This window comes from Lagopus muta, chromosome 24 (genome assembly GCF_023343835.1).
Source record: "Lagopus muta isolate bLagMut1 chromosome 24, bLagMut1 primary, whole genome shotgun sequence".
NCBI classification, from domain to species: Eukaryota; Metazoa; Chordata; class Aves; order Galliformes; family Phasianidae; genus Lagopus; species Lagopus muta.
The window spans coordinates 2,108,848-2,127,476 of NC_064456.1; the positions used below are offsets into that span (position 1 = coordinate 2,108,848).

The 18,629-nt window shown below is 54.1% G+C and overlaps 1 protein-coding gene across 5 annotated transcripts in view; it reads right to left on the bottom strand.

The window, feature by feature from the left end:
• Positions 1-412: 412 nt before the first annotated feature.
• Positions 413-18,629, bottom strand: part of BLACAT1 (BLACAT1 overlapping LEMD1 locus) — a 30,092-nt gene continuing 11,875 nt past the window's right edge. For 3 of the 5 annotated variants that reach the window (XM_048926179.1, XM_048926180.1, XM_048926184.1), the window contains 2 exons: positions 5,191-5,406; positions 413-5,090 (listed from right to left, as the gene is read on the bottom strand). In XM_048926179.1, the coding sequence (XP_048782136.1) occupies positions 5,283-5,406 (124 nt within the window). In that variant the 3' untranslated portion in view covers positions 413-5,090; positions 5,191-5,282. Of the gene's footprint in view, positions 5,091-5,190; positions 5,407-14,287; positions 14,528-18,629 lie in introns of those variants that run through there. The other 2 variants (XM_048926182.1, XM_048926183.1) reach the window with 2 other exon arrangements.

Below are 18,629 nucleotides of genomic sequence, written 5' to 3' on the forward strand. Positions count from 1 at the left end.
CCAACGCCGGCACCGCAGATTTAAAGGGGCCGCGCCCCGAAAAAGAGAGCCCCATTCTGAGCGCGAGGTTGCGTGCTCCTGCTTCACTGTCAACGAACCCGCTGCCCCTCAAACCTCCGGATCTGGGCCGCACGTGCACACCCGAAATGAAGCCCATTATTCAGAAGGGGATGATAAAACCACTTTATTGCAACAGTCGCCAAGGCTGCCTTTGGTTGTGCTCACGCAGCCGGGCTGGGAAAGTGCTGGCTTCAAGTGCAGGAATTGGGGTTGTACAAATGAGCATAAACACGTGCAGTTCCAGGAGCAAAACTCATCAGTGAAGGGATGGGATGGGGTGGTGGAGGGGGGGGAGGGGAGGGGAGGGGAGGGGGGGGAGGGGAGGGGAGGGGAGGGGGGGGGAGGGGAGGGGAGGGGAGGGCAGGGGAGAGCAGGGGAGGGGAGAGGAGGGGAAAGGAGGGGAGGGGGGAGAACAGAATAGAATAGAACAGAACAGAATAGATCTGATCAACAGACCAGTCCTTCAGTGCAAACCACAGTCATGATGTGCATCCAGAATTCACAGTACGCTGCTGTCAGTCAGAGCCATCAGAGCAGAAGCCATTGGGATGTGTGTTTTTCCATCTCCTGGTGTGCTCTGTGTGGGAACAGTCCCCATCTCTGCTTGGAGGGGCTTTGCCCATTGCATCCCATCGCTGCCAGGTGGTCGGATTCCAAAACTTTTTTCATTTGTATGAAGAAGGCTGAAAACCAACTCGGGGAAGGACAAGGTTTGTCGCATAGCAAAAACCCTGATCTCCAAAGGTCGATAAAATCCACACTCTAGAAATTTGCATAAATAATTTGTCCAGATAGGAAATATAATAAGTACAAACCTGCTCTGTGCGTTGATACGTGTTTGCAAATGCCACGTTTATCTTCTCAAAGGGATGCACAGCTTTGCATTTGCCATGCATGGGGCTGACCTGGTCTTCTGTCTCTCCAAAGTAGAGAAAAGTCATTTGCTGGCATCATGAAAACAGACTAAAAATAGCTGGTTTCTATGGCTACTGAGGCTGGGAGACTCCTGAGGAACAAGTCTGGGTAGGTCCCTTTCGTGATGAAATCCAGGCAGTGGGATAAAAGGGAAGGACAATAAAAAGAGGTTGAATGCTTTGATCCTCCATAGACACCGCAGAGCTCTCCATGTGAGTGCAGCAACTGCAGAGATCAGTGCAGGTTTATTAGGGGGGAATCAGGGAATTGTATAGGATCTGACAAAACACCTCACAGATGCACTCAGGAATGGGGTTTTCTCCCTTCTCTTCTCCCCCCCCCTTCACAAAAGCTGCACCAGGAGGTGCCATGTGGGCAGTGCTTGGGTTTGCTGGAAGGGGCTGAGCTATGGTCCATCCATCCCCAAAGTCTGAGTGCAATGGGGACCCTCCTTCTGCACCCACCCCCGCTTGGATGTTTTCCCTGGTGTAAATAGGATTAAAGGAGGATTATTGCTGGTGGGAAGAAATGCATTTTTCAGGAGTGCTGCGTTCCTCTTCTTAAGGAGCAACAGTAAAAAGAAAAGGAAAAAAAAAAAAACCCAAACCTGGAAAGCCACAGCATAGATGTCATGCAGTGCACACAGAGCGTGCAATGGAAAGCATGATTTGCATCTTGCACTTTGTACCCTTTGCACGACTGGGAGCTGCTCAGCACCCAGCAGCCAACTCATGGGTGGTTCAGCAGCCTCAGCTTCGGGCAACCTGAGGGTGGGAAAGTCTTGGAAAAGTGTTTGGGTATCATTGAGGGACAACAGGAGTGTGCACTGCCTGCAATGTGGGTAGGATATAGCTGCTGCAGTGCAGCCACTTCTGGAGGGGAGAAGCAAAAGCAGTGTGGATGAGCCAAAGGCGGTGTGTGTGTGTGTGTCTGTCGCTCGGGAGAGCAAGAGGAAATCCTGAACAAGAAGCAAAATCCCAGCTTATAAAAACGCCTGGGGTTTTTTGTGCAAATGTGGGGGAGAGAGAAAGAGAGGCAGGGAGAGCGTTTCTCTTCTGAAGAGAGCTGTCAGCTCCCAGCCCTCGCAGTCTCAGAAGCATCCCAGCCTTGTTAAAATGCTGCCAATGGAAAAAAATAAATAAAATAAAATAAAATAAAGGAGAAAAAAAAGCCTCACAACTTTACTTTGACTGCTGCAGGATCGTCAGGTGGCAGCAGGAAGAGTGCAGCATCCTGGCAGGTTGGCAACAGAAAGAGCCAGGCTGAGCCTGGTGGGAAACAATACGCAGCTGAAAGGACCTTCACCATAAATCTGGAGGTCAAGGCATGATGATGGGGGAATCAAAAAGCACCACGAGCCGTTTATGAGCACAATAGAGGTCAATCCAGGAGCAAACCATGTTGCTCGGAGCCACGGTGGAAAACATATTGTTGCTCCGAGAGCTCCATCCGTGCAGGGAGGTGGGAAGTTCACTGTAAAAATAACTGTAGCTCGGGCTCCTGAGCATTCAGGCTGCACCTGCTTGATTTATTGTGTTTTCACATGCACATGTAATGGGTGTAGGTGAGCATCTGCCTGTCTTGCTTTCAAATCCTACATTCATTCACTGGGGATGGGAGCACTAGAGACACAGGGGCAGCCCAAGCAGGCACAGAGCTGCCAGTGTGCAACCATGGTGTGCTCCTGAGCAAGCACAGAGCTGCTGCACACACCAGTGTGCAACGTGGTGGTGTGCACAATGCAGGTGTGCATGGCACGAGCAGTGTGTGCATAGTGTGTGCACAGAGCAGTGTGTGCTGGGCATGCACCATGTGCAGTGTGTGCTGCATGCATGTGCCATGGAGAGCATGCACAGTGAGTGCATAGCATGAGTGCAGAGCCTGCAGCAGAGTTCCCAGCTCATCTCTTAGCACCCAGGAGCCCTCAGAGCACTCCCTCCATGCACAGAATCCTTTGCAGGGATGCTCTCTGTGCATCCAGCTTGACACAGAGCCTCGGAGCATCTGTTAGCTGCACATCCTCTGCTGCCAAACTGTGATGGATCTGCAGTCTAAGAGGTTTAGCAGTGAGGGTTTTGAGGTCACGAACCTCTCCCGCAACCCACAGCTATATTTTAGCCTCTGTGAAACCCAACTGAGCAAAAGCTGCCCATCATCTCCCTGAATCTCACCCTGCTGCCAAAAGAGCCCTGAGAGGGGTCATCACCCCACATCTTCACTAGGGGGAACCAACTGTGTGCCCCCAGGAGTGGGGCACCAACAGCTGAACCCGAAGGTGGGTGCATCAGCATTAACCTTGGTGTCTTCAGCTTCCCTGGGAGCTTCTTGTGTGCACTGCAAAGTAAAAGGCTGCTGCAGCCTCAGAGCTCCCAGAGGACGCAATACAGCCTGCATTAACCACAGCATTTCTCACTGATCTGTGCTTGCCAGGCTGAAATCTGCTGAGCTCCACGGTGATGAAGGCAGGGACACCTGGCCAACACCCGGAGCCCAGCAGGGAATCACTCAGTTCACATCACCTGAGCTCAGAGAGGGGAGAAACAAACTGCCCTCTGAGTGCCCCCAACCCTGGGGTAGGTGCACAGGGACCAGGCATTGCTGCCATCCCACAGCCAGCATCCATCCACTGCTTCCCATCACAGCCCACAGGCACGCAGCAGCGGAGAGGATTTAGAGCTCCTCAGCTGCACCTTCTGTTCTTGGCACTTCTGGCTGCTTTTTGTCCTAAATCCTTCAGATGAGAAAATAAAATACTGGCCGTGTTGGTTCTGGGTGTTGGCTGAGCCAACAGATCTCCATAGGGCAGCTGTCACTGGTGGCTACGGCTCTGTTTGTCATGTGCAAATGTGCTCTGAGAGCCCTGGGAAAGTCGAGCTGCTTAACAAGGCGGGGGGGAATTGCTCTCTAAGTTTGCTCAGCCCCTTCTGTGGGAGCTCCCAGGGGGTGTCAGGCTGCTGCAGTCCATGCCCCCTGCTCCAGAGACGTGTTCCCCTACTATTTACCCTTCCCCACGAGCTGTCCCTCCTGCTTTTCTCAATTCTTGGCCATGGCAGCACTGAGGCTCCAGTGTCTGAAATGAGATCTTGAATTTTGGGTATAAATGGGGCCAAGGATGCAGGCTGGAGCCCAGCATCGTGACATTGAGACCTCAGCAATGTCCCCAGATCTGTGGGGACCCTCACCAGGGGTCGGCTGCTGGAGAACATCTGTAGGACAGTCCCTGAAAGGCACAGAATGTGGGGAGCTCCTGTATGGCTTTAACTGTAGGTAGGAAGGATGCACAGAGAGGGTGGAGGGGAAATGGGGATCCAGGGGGCCTCAGGAACAGCCACAGTGCCAGGCGAAGGCAGTGGGAGCAGGAGCAGCCCTAGGGGTGAGCATCTCCTGCCTGGTACCCGTGAGCATCGCTTTCATCCTCCTGTGATTGGGTTCTGCATATAGAGAAGGGAAACAGCAGGTGGAAGAACTTAAGGATTTCTGCTCTGGAGGACACGATTGTGCCAGAAATGTCCCTGCAGAGAGCCCCCAGTGACACCACCTGGAGGCTGTTGGCCTTTGTGCCAACCACGAACCGGCTCCTGTTGGACTGCGTTGCTCAGTGGCACAGGAATGAATGCCACCACCACTGTGTCCCCTGCACGAGCCTGGTGGTGTGCTTGCTGTCCCCAACAGGCTCTGCTGTGCTGCAGCTACAGAGCCAGGCATGGCTGAGAGGTGAAGATTGGCTTCTTGCAGTCCCAGACATTTGCTTGAGAAAAACTTAATAAATAATAATTAAATACATTAAAAATAGAGCTTGCTTGTACGTTCAGCCAATTCTGCAGCCGTGAGAGCACTTACCACCCTGAGGCAGCCCACCCCCCAGCACTATTAATCCATGCAGGACATGGGCTGGCTCCGGATTTCGGAAACCCTTTTAGGGTTTGTCTGCAGAGCAGTGCTGGGGTGAGGGCAGGGCGGTGGGGAATCCTCCTCTGACTGCAGCTGTTGGGGTGCAGAGGGCTCAGTGCATGTGGCAGGATGGCTGCAGCACCCCAATAATGTCTGCAATGCTGGCTGGTGCCTCCCAGTTTGAGCACTCCCATGTTTCAGCTCCCTCCTGGCCAGGCAAATGTCTGCAGAGAGAAAATGAGCAGAGCTGCAGGCTGAGTGCATTAGGGCAGATGGAGCTCTCAGCCCCATGCTGAGCCCCCCAACACTCTCTGCCCCACACACCTCTGCAGCACAGGGATCCCTATAGAGGCAACAGGAGAGGGGACAGCCAATGTCCCCCAGCAGCTCCGATGTCCCACTCCTGTCCCAGCTGCTCACACCGCCGTCTCCTGCTCTGCACTGGGTTCCTCCTTCTTCCTCTTCATCTTGCAGAAGCCATGCAGCCCGCAGAAGCAAGCGAAAGTGAACTGGGGCATCACCTGGAGCATCCAAGGGGACCTGGATGGGAACAGGGAGAAGGGAGAGAAATCAGGGCAGCTCCGACAGCACGAGCAGACAGGTCCCTAAAATCCTCAAAGTGGAAAACCTCCCACTGGCACATCTCTCTGCCAGTGAAAAATGATGGGATGAAAGCCAACCTCAGCCCCTATTATAGAACTGGGGGCAATCGGGACAGATGTGAGGACAGCTTGCAGTGCCTGGTGCTGGTTCGTAGCCCCCCGTGGACAAGGAGCCTGGGACCCCTCTGGTAGCACAGCACCACAGGCACAGCACGATGGGGCACAGCTGAGAGCGTTGCCCCCTCACTCAGTGTCCATTTGAAGCAGAGAAAATGATGCCCCAAAGCACAGCCCTAATGATGGGCCAACAGCTGCAAAACGCGGCGATGCAAACGCAAGGCTGCTTGGCTTAAGGAAAAATAAAACAGCACCAACTCCCAGAAATGCTATCTGCAGCAAAACCTTTCTCTTCTCCCTGCTTTCCTCTGCAGCACTTGCACAGCTCGCAGGTGATCAGCCCTACGCCTGCCCACCCCACATCACCTCCCAGCCCCACACAGACAAGGTAACACACAGAGCTTCAGTTTATCCCACCTGTGAAATGGGCACAAAGTTATCAAAGAACCACTCAGTGTCTGAAATACTTTTGCATCCAGACCCACAGCTCCAACAAGGAGCAAATTCTACTTCTTTCACTGCCCCCTCCCCAGCTGTTGCCAACCAGCTGGGTACCTGCCAAGCAGCCCCATGAAATACTGCTACCTCTGGAGCTCACAAGTACTGACAACAGGCTCTTCAATGAGTCTCTCTCTGGCTCTGAATGCCTCTCAGCATAGCGGTGGGTCCCTGCGCCTCTCTTTGTGCTGCTGCTTTTTGTTAGGAGCCCAAGAATGGGGATCTGGGAGGGAAGGGCTGGAGCTGAGGGCCGTGGGGATGGTGGAACCCCTGGGTTGGGGCACTCAGTCCTGATCCCTATGCACCATCAGATCCTTGCACGGCTCATGCCACACCATGACGATGCCATGTCCAACAGTCTGTTACTCATCAGGAGAATGGGGCTGTGCAGGATGTCCTGAGCACTGCTTGGTCCCCTCATGCCCACTCTCACTGCCCCATGTCACTGCATCCCAGTGCCACATCACAGTGCCACCCATATCCCTGTGCCACCCCTATTCCTGTGCCACCAATATCCCTGTGCCACCCATATCTCAGTGCCACTCACATCTCAGTGCCACCCCTATTCTTGTGCCACCCATGTCCCTGTGCCACCCATATCCCTGTGCCACCCACGTCCATGTGCCACCCACATCCCTGTGCCACCCCTATTCCTGTGCCACCCATGTCCATGTGCCTCCCATGTCCCTGTGCCACCCACATCCCAGTGCCACCCCTATTCTTGTGCCACCCATGTCTATGTGCCACCCATGTCCATGTGCCTCCCATGTCCCTGTGCCACCCACATCCCTGTGCCACCCCTATTCCTGTGCCACCCATGTCCATGTGCCTCCCATGTCCCTGTGCCACCCACATCCCAGTGCCACCCCTATTCTTGTGCCACCCATGTCTATGTGCCACCCCTATTCTTGTGCCACCCATGTCCCTCTGCCACCCACATCCCTGTGCCACCCCTATTCCTGTGCCACCCATGTCCCTCTGCCACCCACATCCCTGTGCCACCCACGTCCCCACACTGCAAACACAAAGCATCTGGGGGGTCGGGCTGCCAGGACCCCCACACCCAGAAGGGACCCATTGACAGATTCGGAGGAGTTTGTAACGCTGAGGCTTTTCAGGCTGACCCTCTGCCTCCCATTCAGGCAGCAGACAATGATGAATGAGCCCCAGAGAATAGAAGCAGCCCAGCTGAGGCTGGCGCTCCTGTTCTTCTTGAAAAGGTGGAAAAAGGATCCTGAAGGAGCAAGGAATAATTAAAAAAATAAATGAACCAGCTTGGGCAGCAATGACAGAAACCCTGCTTGATTTGCAAGGGCCGGGCATGCTTCACAGCCCCACGCTGCCCTTTCTATTCAAGGGAGAAGATCCTTTGGATAAAACTCCGCTGCAGCAGAGAAAATGCGAGGAGCATTAAAAATGTAAAGCTCGAGAATTCTCTTTAGTCAACTGCATAACCCCAGGCCGTGTTTGTCACTGTCACGGTGATGAATTGGGAGCTGTCTGGAATCAGCATGCTCACTTTAATAATGTCACTTTCCTCGAGCCCTAAAAAATGTCTTTGCGAAGCAGCTGGACAGAGCCTGTCCCTTAGCAATGCAATTACCAGCCTGGGCTTCGCTTTGCATCCATGCAATGCTCACAGTGCACCGAAATCTCTGCTCCTCATCCCCGTGCAGGGGGTTGTGATGAGGGTGCACAGCGTGCACAAAGGGAGGCAGAGGGGCGGCATCTCACCCCAACGCTGCTTTCCTACCCCACCCCGGCTTTGCTTTGCTTTGCTGCTTTTATTTTGGGGGGAGAAACGCCATCGAGTGAACATTGGGTTGGAAAGAAACCGGCGTTAAGTTTTGCATTTTAAACTCTGGGTTTCAAAAGCCGCCAGCGTGTCGGGGTTTTTTGTCTTGTTTTGTCTCTTTTTCCTGGGAAATGGGATCATTTGCAATGGAAATGGGTCTCTTTTATTTTATTTAGTTTTGGGGTTTTTTCTTTTCTCGTTTGTTGTTGTTGTTTCGGAGGAACCGAACGGAATCCAATCGTTTGTAATGAAAAGTAGAGAAGCTCCCAGCAATTTGATTCCGGTTTGCCTTTCACTGCACCTCTGCAGCTGGGAGAGCTGGGTGTAATGGATGCTATGGGGAACACAGGGACTTCGGAGGGCTTTGTGGGTCACAACCCCAGAGCTGCTCTGAGCATCGCAGCACCATACAGTGCCCCCTAAGCACGGCACCCCATGGTTCCCACGCAGCACCCATCACACAAAACCCTTCCCCCTCTCCTTGCAGCCACAGCATCCACCCAAATTGGTCCTTATTTCCAAGCCATCATTTCCTAGCATTGCTTTCACCCCCCCCTCCTTTTACAAAGCACGGGCATCACGCTGCTCACAGCCCAGCCTAAGACAAAGCCAACTTCAAAGCAGCCTCTCTAATGAGCCGGCAGCGCGTTGGAAACCCGAGACCAGGGGGACGAAACCGGCCAGAAAAGAAGCGCTGCCCCTTTAAGGAGAGATAATGAACGGCCAGGCTGTTGCTTGGCATGTTTGCAGAGAAGCGCTAATTAAAACATCGCTTCTGTAAAGTATGCTGATCCCATTGATTCTTCCCCCCACACAGTTAATTTGCTGCTAGGAAGGCAAAGTCGCAAGGGCCCTCATTATAAAAATTTCACTGGCTGCAGCTAATGGTTGTAATTAATAGGTGCAATAAATTCCAAATGGGCAGCCGGGGTGTTCATTAGCTGCGGGCTGACTCAGCACCGGTGGCCTCACAGTTACTAAATAATCCATTTCCAGCAGCCGGGAGGAGGAAGGCGCCCCATGGCACATCCAGAATCACACAGAATGGCCAGGGTTGGAAGGGACCTCGAGGATCACGAAGCTCCAACCCCCTGCCACCAGCAGGGCCACCAACCTCCACATTTCATAGCAGCCCAGGCTGCCCAGGGCCCCATCCAACCTGGCCTTGAACACCTGCAGGGATGGACGGGGCATCACAGCCTCTCTGGGCAGCTGTTCCAGCACCTCACCACTCTCACAGCACAGAGCTTCCCCCTGACATCCAACCTCAATCTCCCCTCCCTCAACTTCAAACCATTTCCCCTTATCCTGCAGTTATCAACCCTTTCAAAGAGTTGGAGCAGAGTTGGAGAAATAATTCCCAGCAAGGCGAGGATCCACTTCTTTTTGTCTCATTTGGGAAATGCCCATGAAACCCTCCTCCACCCCAGTGTCTCTACCAGCAAAGCAGGGCAGGGTTTCCCAAAAGGGCATCGATGCTACCTGCAGCCAGACACAGTGCAGCAACTCACAGAGCCATGCATGCCCATGCAAAAAGCAGCTCTCACTGATGTGCTGCAGCTCTGCTGCCAGAGCTGTGGGTTGTGGCATGCTCAGAGGTGTGCTGGCAGTGCACATCCAGGCTCCTCGGCCCCCTGCTCCATGCTGAGCATCATCCTCTATGGGACGTCCATGAGTTTGGATGCATCACAGCTCTGATTACAAAACAACGGCTTTGTGGTTCGTTATCATCTGGCTGTAATTAAAGCATTCATTGTTGGCACTCCTTCTTTTGGTTATCTCTCAGGATTGATATCCACGGGGCTGGGTAAGCCACTGAGAAACTGCTGCTGTTTGTGCTGCTCTCCCAGCACAGCGTTACACTGAGACCTGGGCACGAGCCGCCCCTGCCATGCGTGGAGCCAAACTTAGGGCTGGTGACACCAGGAGGGACAGCCAGGGCGACACTGCAGCTCCAGGCACAGCAGCACAGCACACAGCTGCAGTCGTTCCTCCCCGCAGGGCAGCACACAACAAGCCCCAGCCTTGCCCAGGGAGGACGGCGGATGCCTCACTCTAAGCAGTGGTTATTATCTGTAATTAGCAACGTGTCCTGCTCTGCACGCTCGCTCCTGGGAGCTCAGGAAGGCTCCAGCAGTTTTCTTTGCTGGTGAAAGAGAACAGCCCAGCAGCAGCCTGCAGCTGCTCCTCTTCTCTGGAGCATGGATGGAATTTTGCTCAGCACCTTTTGAAAAAGAGGTGCATACCCACATTGTCTGAGACGCTTTGAAAACGCCAACCTGGCCTCCTGTTTTATTTAACACCATGAATGTTTTATAAGCACAGCAGCAGAGGGGCTTTGCTTTGCTGCTCGGTGCTCTCTGGAGCCGATCTGCACAGCAAAGGGAGGCTCTGAGCTGAGACTGTTCACAGACCCAAATGGGAGAACTGAACTCCAAAATTTGGGTGAGCAATACCAGCAGTCCTGACCCTGTGGGACTGATGGGATGTGGCGCTCACTGGGGACACAGAGGCCACAGTGTGGTTGAGCTGAGAGCTCACCTGGTGCTGGCAGCATCTCCTCTGCACAATGGACCCCAGCCAGGGCTCCCTGCCAAGGCTTTTTGCACAGTGAAGTTTGCACAGAAACACTTGTCCTGAGCACATCCCCCTCCTCCCCCCCTCACCTCCTGCATGCCCCGCTCGGATGTCCCTCTGAGGATCAAACAGATGGAAAAGCAGAAGCCAAACCTTGCTGCTTAAGCCTTTGTGTGCTGGATCTGCACAAACAAGGGCAAGGAAGATGGAGATTTAGCATGCAGTCACCACAGCCCCGGCTGCTGAGCATCGGATGCCCTGAGAAGCACCGCTCCAACCCCCCCCCCATTGCTGCAGCCCCCCAGGACACTGCACTCCCTCTGTTTCTCCTCCCTGCTTGCCTTGCTACAAAACAATCAACAGCATAAAAGGGAGTGAGAGCAAGTCTCAGGGGCAGCATTGCACAGAGACGCTGCTGATAAACTCGCACTGAGCTGCTTTGCACAGCAGCAAACATCCATAGAGGCTGCTGCTGCTCCGGGGTGGGCACTCAGGTTCTCCTGTGCTTCTCAATGCTTGGGAGCGATTGAAGCTCAGAAATGGGTCTACACCCAACACCACATCCCCAGTGGTGGATTTGCAGGCTCTGTTTCCATGGAGCAAAACCCCCAACACGGGGCCAACAGCACCTGCAAAGGATGCATTGGATGGGGGGGACTTTCCTTGCTGCTTCCCAGCCCAACACATAGAGTTGCAATGAAGAGGATGTTCCCAAGCTGATGCTTCACTGCTCTTTGCTATTCCCTCTGCTGTGGCAGCAGCATCCCCAGCTCCCAGCCTGGGCACACACACCAAGGCTGTGCACATCCAACCCGGGGTGCAGCCCTCCTTGGTGTGAATGGCGGCCATTGTGACGGGTGAATTTTCTGAATGAGCAAATCCTCATTAAAAAGTAATTAAAACAGCCCGGCGAGGTTGGCTTAATTCCTTTCGTTTTGACTGATGGTGTTTGGTTTTGATGATTTATGTGGCACAGCCGTGCCAGCTCTCATGCTTCCATTGTCGGAGCTCATGGGATTTCATGATTCCCTTCCTTCCACACCTCCTTGAGTCATGGGATTACAGCAAATCTCAGCCTTCGTTTTTTTCAGTGACTATTATTTTTAAGGACGCATTCCAAGCTGGTGAACTCAACTTGAAAGCCTGACACCTAATGACTCAAAGCTCAGGAAGTGGAGGTGGGGAGGGGAGGGGGGGGAAGAGAACACAACCAAACAAAGAACTGAAAATCCCTCTCTTCCTGCACGGAGAGCTGGTGGTGACCCTCAGCTACGGCTTGGTGGCATCACCCTCCTCTCTCACACTCAGTGCTGCCCCATGCACCTGTGATGTGTGCAGATTGTAATTAAAAGTGCACATTTGCCAAGTTCTGCCTATCTCACATGTTTAGCTTGACGCCCTCAGGGCTGCAGGGCTGGGTGCAGCGTGGCACAACCCATTCAGCTCCAGGCTCCACAGCCTCCCCAGCGGGGTCCCGGTGCACCAGGCTGACGGGACGGAGGTGTCAGAGCTTTTCTCAGCCACCTGCGAACCCTATCAGACAATAGCAGAGAAAAGTCTGCTGCCTTCACCTGGCTGCCTTGCCCATCACCCCTTTGCAAATTCCCCCAGCTCTCCGCCAGCCACTTTTGTTCCACAGGGTCTGCAGGTGGGGATGCTTTGAACGGCGTGAGAAAAGCTCAGTGCAAAGAAAAGCTGCTCCCTCCGCCGTGCGCTGAATGGGGACGGAGGCGCCTGAAAGGCCGTGCCCCCCACCATCCCCATCCCCTTTGTCTGCCCCTCTGCTCGCCACCCCCTGCCCCATCCGTCTTGCTAAGGCCCCGCAAGGCTTCAATGCCCCCTTTCACTCGGTATTTGTTACCAAATAAATATGGGTGATTAAAAAGGGATCAGGAGTCCATGTGGTTTGCGGAGGTGCCTGGAAGGTGGAGTCCCTCCCCTGAGTAGCCCATGGCTTTTTGCCCTACATGAGTTAGGAAAAGCAATCACATAGGAATAAAAAGCCATAGACCACAGCAGAGGGCTTACCGAGGATAAGCCAGCAGTCTTTGGGGAAAGAAAAGGCAAAAGAGGGGTAAAAAGAAAAACAGCTAATAATTACGTAAGGCTCTAAGCTCTCATCTCCCCACAATCAGTTGGAACACAACCTGCTGCCCAAGTGCGGAGCTACACAAAGATGGGACCCCCCCCCCCCCAGCCAGCCCCTATGGCAGCTCTCAGCACTGCTGCAATGCTCTGCCCCATGGACTGAGGCAGGAGAGCCAACCCCATCCCCCAGCAGTGCCTTCTCTGCTCCTTACACAGCAATGAGCAGCGATTATGGAAACAGCCCCCTCTCACAGCAGAGGCGATGCTTAGAAAACAACGTGCCATAGCCTCAATCAAGGGCAACGAATCCAAGGAGCAGAAAACGAGAAGGTTTATTTTCACTTTGCCAGCTCTCCGGCCATAGCCCTACCTTATCTCCTTTGCTAAACACTGGGTGTTCCCCCTCACACCGTTCTGGGCTGCTCTTCAGATGCCAATACACCTTGCAAACCTCGGGGCACGCTGCATGGTTGGCGATGGAGCAGCGCAGCCGCACACCTGTGGGCCAGGTGCTCACTTGCAGAGAGGAGCAGCAGCCTGCAGACGCATCCCTTCTGCAGACAGGAGCTCGGGGTGCAGCTGCAACCTGTCCTGGGGCTGTTTGGGAAACCTGACCCCGAGGCCCTTGCAGCAGAATGGGGAACAGGAGCCGGCTCACCTGGCAGCACGGCGGGCGGATGCGTGGTGTGGAGGGAGCGAACAGAAGTGTCTTTGTCGGGGAGACAAAGGGCTACAGAGAGCCCTGGCTGCAGAGCCACCTCCTGCAGCGCCTTCCCCTGCTGCCTTCAGGAGCCTCATCCCTCCCTGCACGTACCCAGAGGCAGCTCAGGACAAGGTGCTGCAACAGGCAGCTTCTCCAAGACTCCATTCCTTCATTTGTTCTTTAGGGAAAGCCTCTGTGCTGCTCCACACCCAGGGGAGCTCCTCCATCATCACCTCCAACCTTCACAGATCGTACCTGCAGAATGCACAGGCTCTGCCTTTATTCTCTCCCCCAGCCCAAACTTGGGCTTGGTCATCATGACTGCTAATTGCCGAGGGCTGATAAGGTCAGCTCTGCTGTGGAACCCAGGAAATTCCCCTTCTTGTTGCTCTGCCAAAATCCTAGGGGAATTCAATGCTTCTAAAACAACGCAGCCAGCAGATTTGGAATTGGGAAGGGTTCTGCACCCAGACAGGTTCTGAACACTGCAGTTTGGATAGCAGTGACCTGCAAACCAAGCTTATGAAGCACAGTGGTAGCTCTCAAGCGGCGCTTCCCAAGACTTCACCTCCTTATACACTCCCATATACCACTACCAAGAAGGAAAGGCAGCTGCATGCAAACCTCACGACATGGCCACAATCAATTTGCAGCCCCTTGTCCCATGGGCAGAAGGGTCCTGAGCCCCACATGGTGCCCACGTGGGAAGCACCCATGGGTGCTGGGTGCCCTATACCCACCTCTGTTCCCTCACCCAGCACTGAGCTGCTCCCAGGCGTGCGCTGAGGATGCAGCCCACATTTCCCAGATCCTCATACATTGCAAGGTGGGGGGATGACTGTCAAGCCAGACTTAACATCTCTTTGAGGTACAGCCCTACGGCTCTGCTGTGGCACTCAGCTCCGGGTGTCTGCAGCTCCACCTTTCTCTCCCCACCACTGGAGCATTGAGAGCGCACGCCCCTATGAGCGCCACCAGCCCCACACAACCCCCACAGGACCCAGAGGAGCCAGGCAGCCCTCAGGATGACCCAGCACCTACCTGCCCACACCTCCCTGGGGCTGACCTCACCTTTGGCAGCGCAGCATCCTCTGCGAGGGAACACCACCACACCGACGGGGCACAGGGGATGGGGATGGCATCGCCTGCTTCCCCCTGCAGCACTCAGGCACCACAGGGACGCTCCATGGGGCAGGGAAGCATTCCCAGCTCTGAGCTCTGGTGCCTCACGCCTGTCCCCAGTGCCCTATCCCCACGTCCCCGCCGAGCCTTGCTGCACGGGTGCATACTTGGAATGGTTGTGCACCGAGGGGCCACGAGGGGGGGGAGGGGGGTGTGGGGGGTCAGGTATTTCTCCATCCCCAGCTCCACAGAGCCGGTAACAAAGGCGCTATTGAACGGCAGCCTCTCTGGTCTGTGAAGCAGAAACCTCTTGTATCTACTTCAGTGCCTTTGATCTAACTCCCCCAGTGGGATAGATATTACTCATGTCCTGCTGCTCGGGTACTGCTGCCAGAGCGGGATGGGGGGAACCTGTTTCCCCTTCTCCTCACCCTGGGGGCATCCCAGCTCTTTCTCTATAAACCCCCTCTGCCCCACAGGTTCCCCTTCCTGGCTGCGTGGGGCACAAGGCATGGCACAGAGGTGGTGGGAGTAGAGCTCTGCACCTCGCATTCCTCTCCTGTAATTAAAGCCGGTGAGCTGGGTGGAGGGGGGAATTTCCCAGAGGGTTTTACTGGCGTCTGGACAAGGGTCAGACAATGAGAACATTTGACAAGGTGCCCAAATCCGCTGTATCTTGGATACGCTCAAAGCCTCCCCTGTGTTGTTTGTCCCGGGCGCTGCAGGATGGAGGTGGGGCCCTCGGAGCAGGTTGGGGGGCTCTCAGCCTTCATCCCATCAGGGCTGCCCTAAAAACACCTGCAAAGCGCTGTGAGCATTGGATTGCACTGCATCTCCCCCCAGGGTCCCCCAGGAAACCCTCAGGAAGGCATCAAACACCTCAGATGCTCACCTTGTGGTGCTTTAAAAAACACTTTGCTGCTTTCAGCAAGAGACCTGCAAGCTCCCCATGGAGCTGGGGGCACTCTGGGCTTAGCCTGGTTCTGCTGGTCCTGGGAGACACAGGGATGCTGCAGCAAGCTGCCTGTGTATCATCCCAGAAGCACTGGAGTGCTTTTGGAAATCCTATTCCCAGCTGGTCTGCAGAAATCCTTGTGCCTGGCAGATCCCATCAGCACGCAAAGAGCTGCATGTGGGCATCACCTCCGGGGCTGTCAGTGCCCACATTGTAGTGACCAAAGGGAGGAACCCAAAATTCTAGCACAAGTTGCAGGGAGAGCTGAGATGGGCACAGAGCTGGGGCTGCCCCGTCCTGCTGCAGTAGCACACAGCAAGCAATGGAACAGTGGGATGGGTGGGTGGATGGATGGATAGATGGACAAATGGATGGATGGATGGATAGATGGATGGATAGATGGACAAATGGATGGATGGATGGATGGATGGATGGATGGATGGATGGATGGATGGATGGATGGATGGATGGATAGATGGATGGATGGATAGATGGATAGATGGACCAGTGCTCAAGAACACAGAGGGGCAAAGCCAAGTTCCCCTATAGGAGCCCACAGCATCCCAACAAGGAGCAATCAGCTTTTCTTTTGGAGATCACTTAAAGCCCCCAGCCCCCTCCCCAGGGATCACCTAAAGCCCCCAGCCCCACGCTGCCTGCAGGGTGTGTAGGACCAAACTCCTGCATCGCTTTTAAACTTTAAGTATTATAACTTGGGGAGCAGTTGAAGTCAGAGTTGGGCGGAGATCCATTTTCAAGCTGTCTTGACAACAGGCTCCAGCACAGCAAGATTAGATCTACTAATCACATTTATAAGGCGCCCAGGATCATGAATTGGGTATTTGGAGAATATCTGTCATTGTAACAATGTCATTTTCCAGCCTTCAGCCTGCACTGCTGTGTCCTCCAAGCCGTCACTATTGGACTTTTTGTTTTTGATAGAAACGTCTGCGTGGGGAAGAGGAGGCTCAAATGTATTCGTGGTATTGCTGCTGAGGTGCATGCTGTCTGCCACTCGTGATATTGGGGTGATATTGGGGTTATTTATGGATTTTTATCAGCTTTCTCATCGCCTGAGTTTACATGCATCCCTCAGCAAGCAGACACAGACCTGCTGCCCTCAAAAGCAGGCTGCTGTCTGCAGCAAAGGGAAACACCTGAGAGAGAGGTGCTCAACAAATCCATGCTTGCAGCAGCGGTGCAACAGTCACAGCATTGCATTCCGTGCACAGCAGCTGCTGTTCACCTGCAAGCACTGCAGCTCTGCGTTACTCCTTGCACTGAGTGCTCTGGCAGCCACAGAAAACCCAAATCCTCACCTTGCAGGTACACATGAGATCACACACTCCTCCCAAAACACACAAGGCAGCAGAAAACTATTCTGCTTTCTTTTAAGGAGAGGAGATCTCTTCATTTTCTAGCTACTTTTGCAACTCGCTCCATGCCTGCGGGTTGCTCTGCCTGCCTCTGCAACCTCTCCCATGGGGTGGGTTATCCTCTGCCAGTGGGTCCAGGCCCCCATATGCTCTTAACTCAGGGAATTTTGTAGCAAAATCTCCCATCAGCTCAGCCTGGCCAGCAGCAGGATCCCAGAGGACCGCCTGCTCCAGGGATGACTTTGGGGAGCAGCAATGTTTGCACAGAAACATTCAACTCTGAGCCAGGAGGAACAGTCTGCAAATCCAGACAGTTTGTACCAATGGGCTTCAGGTGCAAAACCAACTCTGAGAAGTTGCAAGCTTGCTCTCCTGCTTTTCCATTTGGAACAGAGAGTCACTTTCAGTTCTCCTTTGCTTTCAGCAAAAAACCCAACCAAAACAAAACAAAAAACCAACGCATTTCAGGTGATTGGAAGCACAACGAATGGGTGAAACAAAATGCTCATCAACCCCACAGGGTTTTGCTTCTCAAAATATCTGCGATTTAACTTGACCCCTCCGTGTCTCCATGCTCTGCAAACCCATCAGATGCATCTCAGAATGGGACCTGCCCTTGAATTGAAGCCCTTACAGCCCTGTGAGCCCAAAGCCACCACGCTGTGCCCTGGATCCCATTACAGACCCCGCTGTTCCCTCAGCCCCATGCATACAGTGTGGCTGTTTGCTCCAGCTTTATCTCCAAGTGGAGGGATGAGAAAGGCAGAGAGGGAAGGGACGAGAAAATGACCGAGATCTGCTCCTACAAACTGCCACAGAGCCCATTAGGAGAGGGCAAACACAGCTTGGGAATCCAGGTAAGTCACTCACTAACAAGATCCTCCCGGACCTTTTAGCACATTCCTGGTCACAGCCAGTTCAGTTCCCAGCTGTAATTAAGTCTGGGCTGTGAGGCAGGAGATGCTGCAGCCGAGGGGTGGGGGGGGGTCTGTCTGGTGTTGCAGGAGCACACAGGGCTGATGAGAAGTGTTCTTTCTCAGGCAGGGGATGAGAGCATACAGCACAGCTGATGATGCCCTGAGCTGTGAGTCAGCTCCTGGGCAGGACACAGCCAGCAGCACCCATCGGGGCTCTGCACTGCAGCCAGGCAACCCCAGCCCCTCTTTCTGGCACTGTGAGATTGCAGCGACACAAGTGAAAGAAACCAGAGCCTGCCCACAGAGTGCTGCTCCACCAGCTGCAGCTGGGAAGGTGATGGGCTGCCCATGCAGGGGCATGCGAGGTGGAAAGGTGACCTCATGCAGCCCTTTGCACCCTATTTCACCAATATCTGTGCCCAGTTTGGTGGCTGTGGTCTCACTCTGGGTCCTCAGAGTCCCCACTCAGGGGTGGCACTCAGGGAAGGCGCTCCCCTCGATGGATTCATCCCCACCTCGCTTCTCAGCCTTGATCATCTTCCCCCCACGTGAAAAAAGGAGCGGTGTCACCTCTGAGGTGATGCAGACAGGAGGTATTTGTGTTTCGTCTGCCGCCGTTTGCCGTTCCCAGCGATTTGTCACGCTCTGCTGACAACTCATTGGGGACCGGTGACACAGTGTGCCACCTATTAGCATGAGGACAAATCCTGACAGAGAAAGCATCCCTCCTCCTCCTCAGAGACCTTTCCTCTCTTGGTTGCCCTGCTGGACACAAGCTGCTCCTTCCTAGGTGACAAGGGACAGCCAAACCAAGGGGACACAAACCATACGTGCAGACCCAGAGCGTGATGTGGAAGTGCCCTGAGCCCATATCAAACATTTTCTCCCTGCCCAGAGCCACCCCAGTCCTGGTCCCACCCTGCCCAATGCCAGCATGTTGTCACCAGAAGGTGACACCTCCAGCCCTCCCCTCTCCTCACCATCGCCTGTGCTTCCAGCAGAGAAAAATGCTT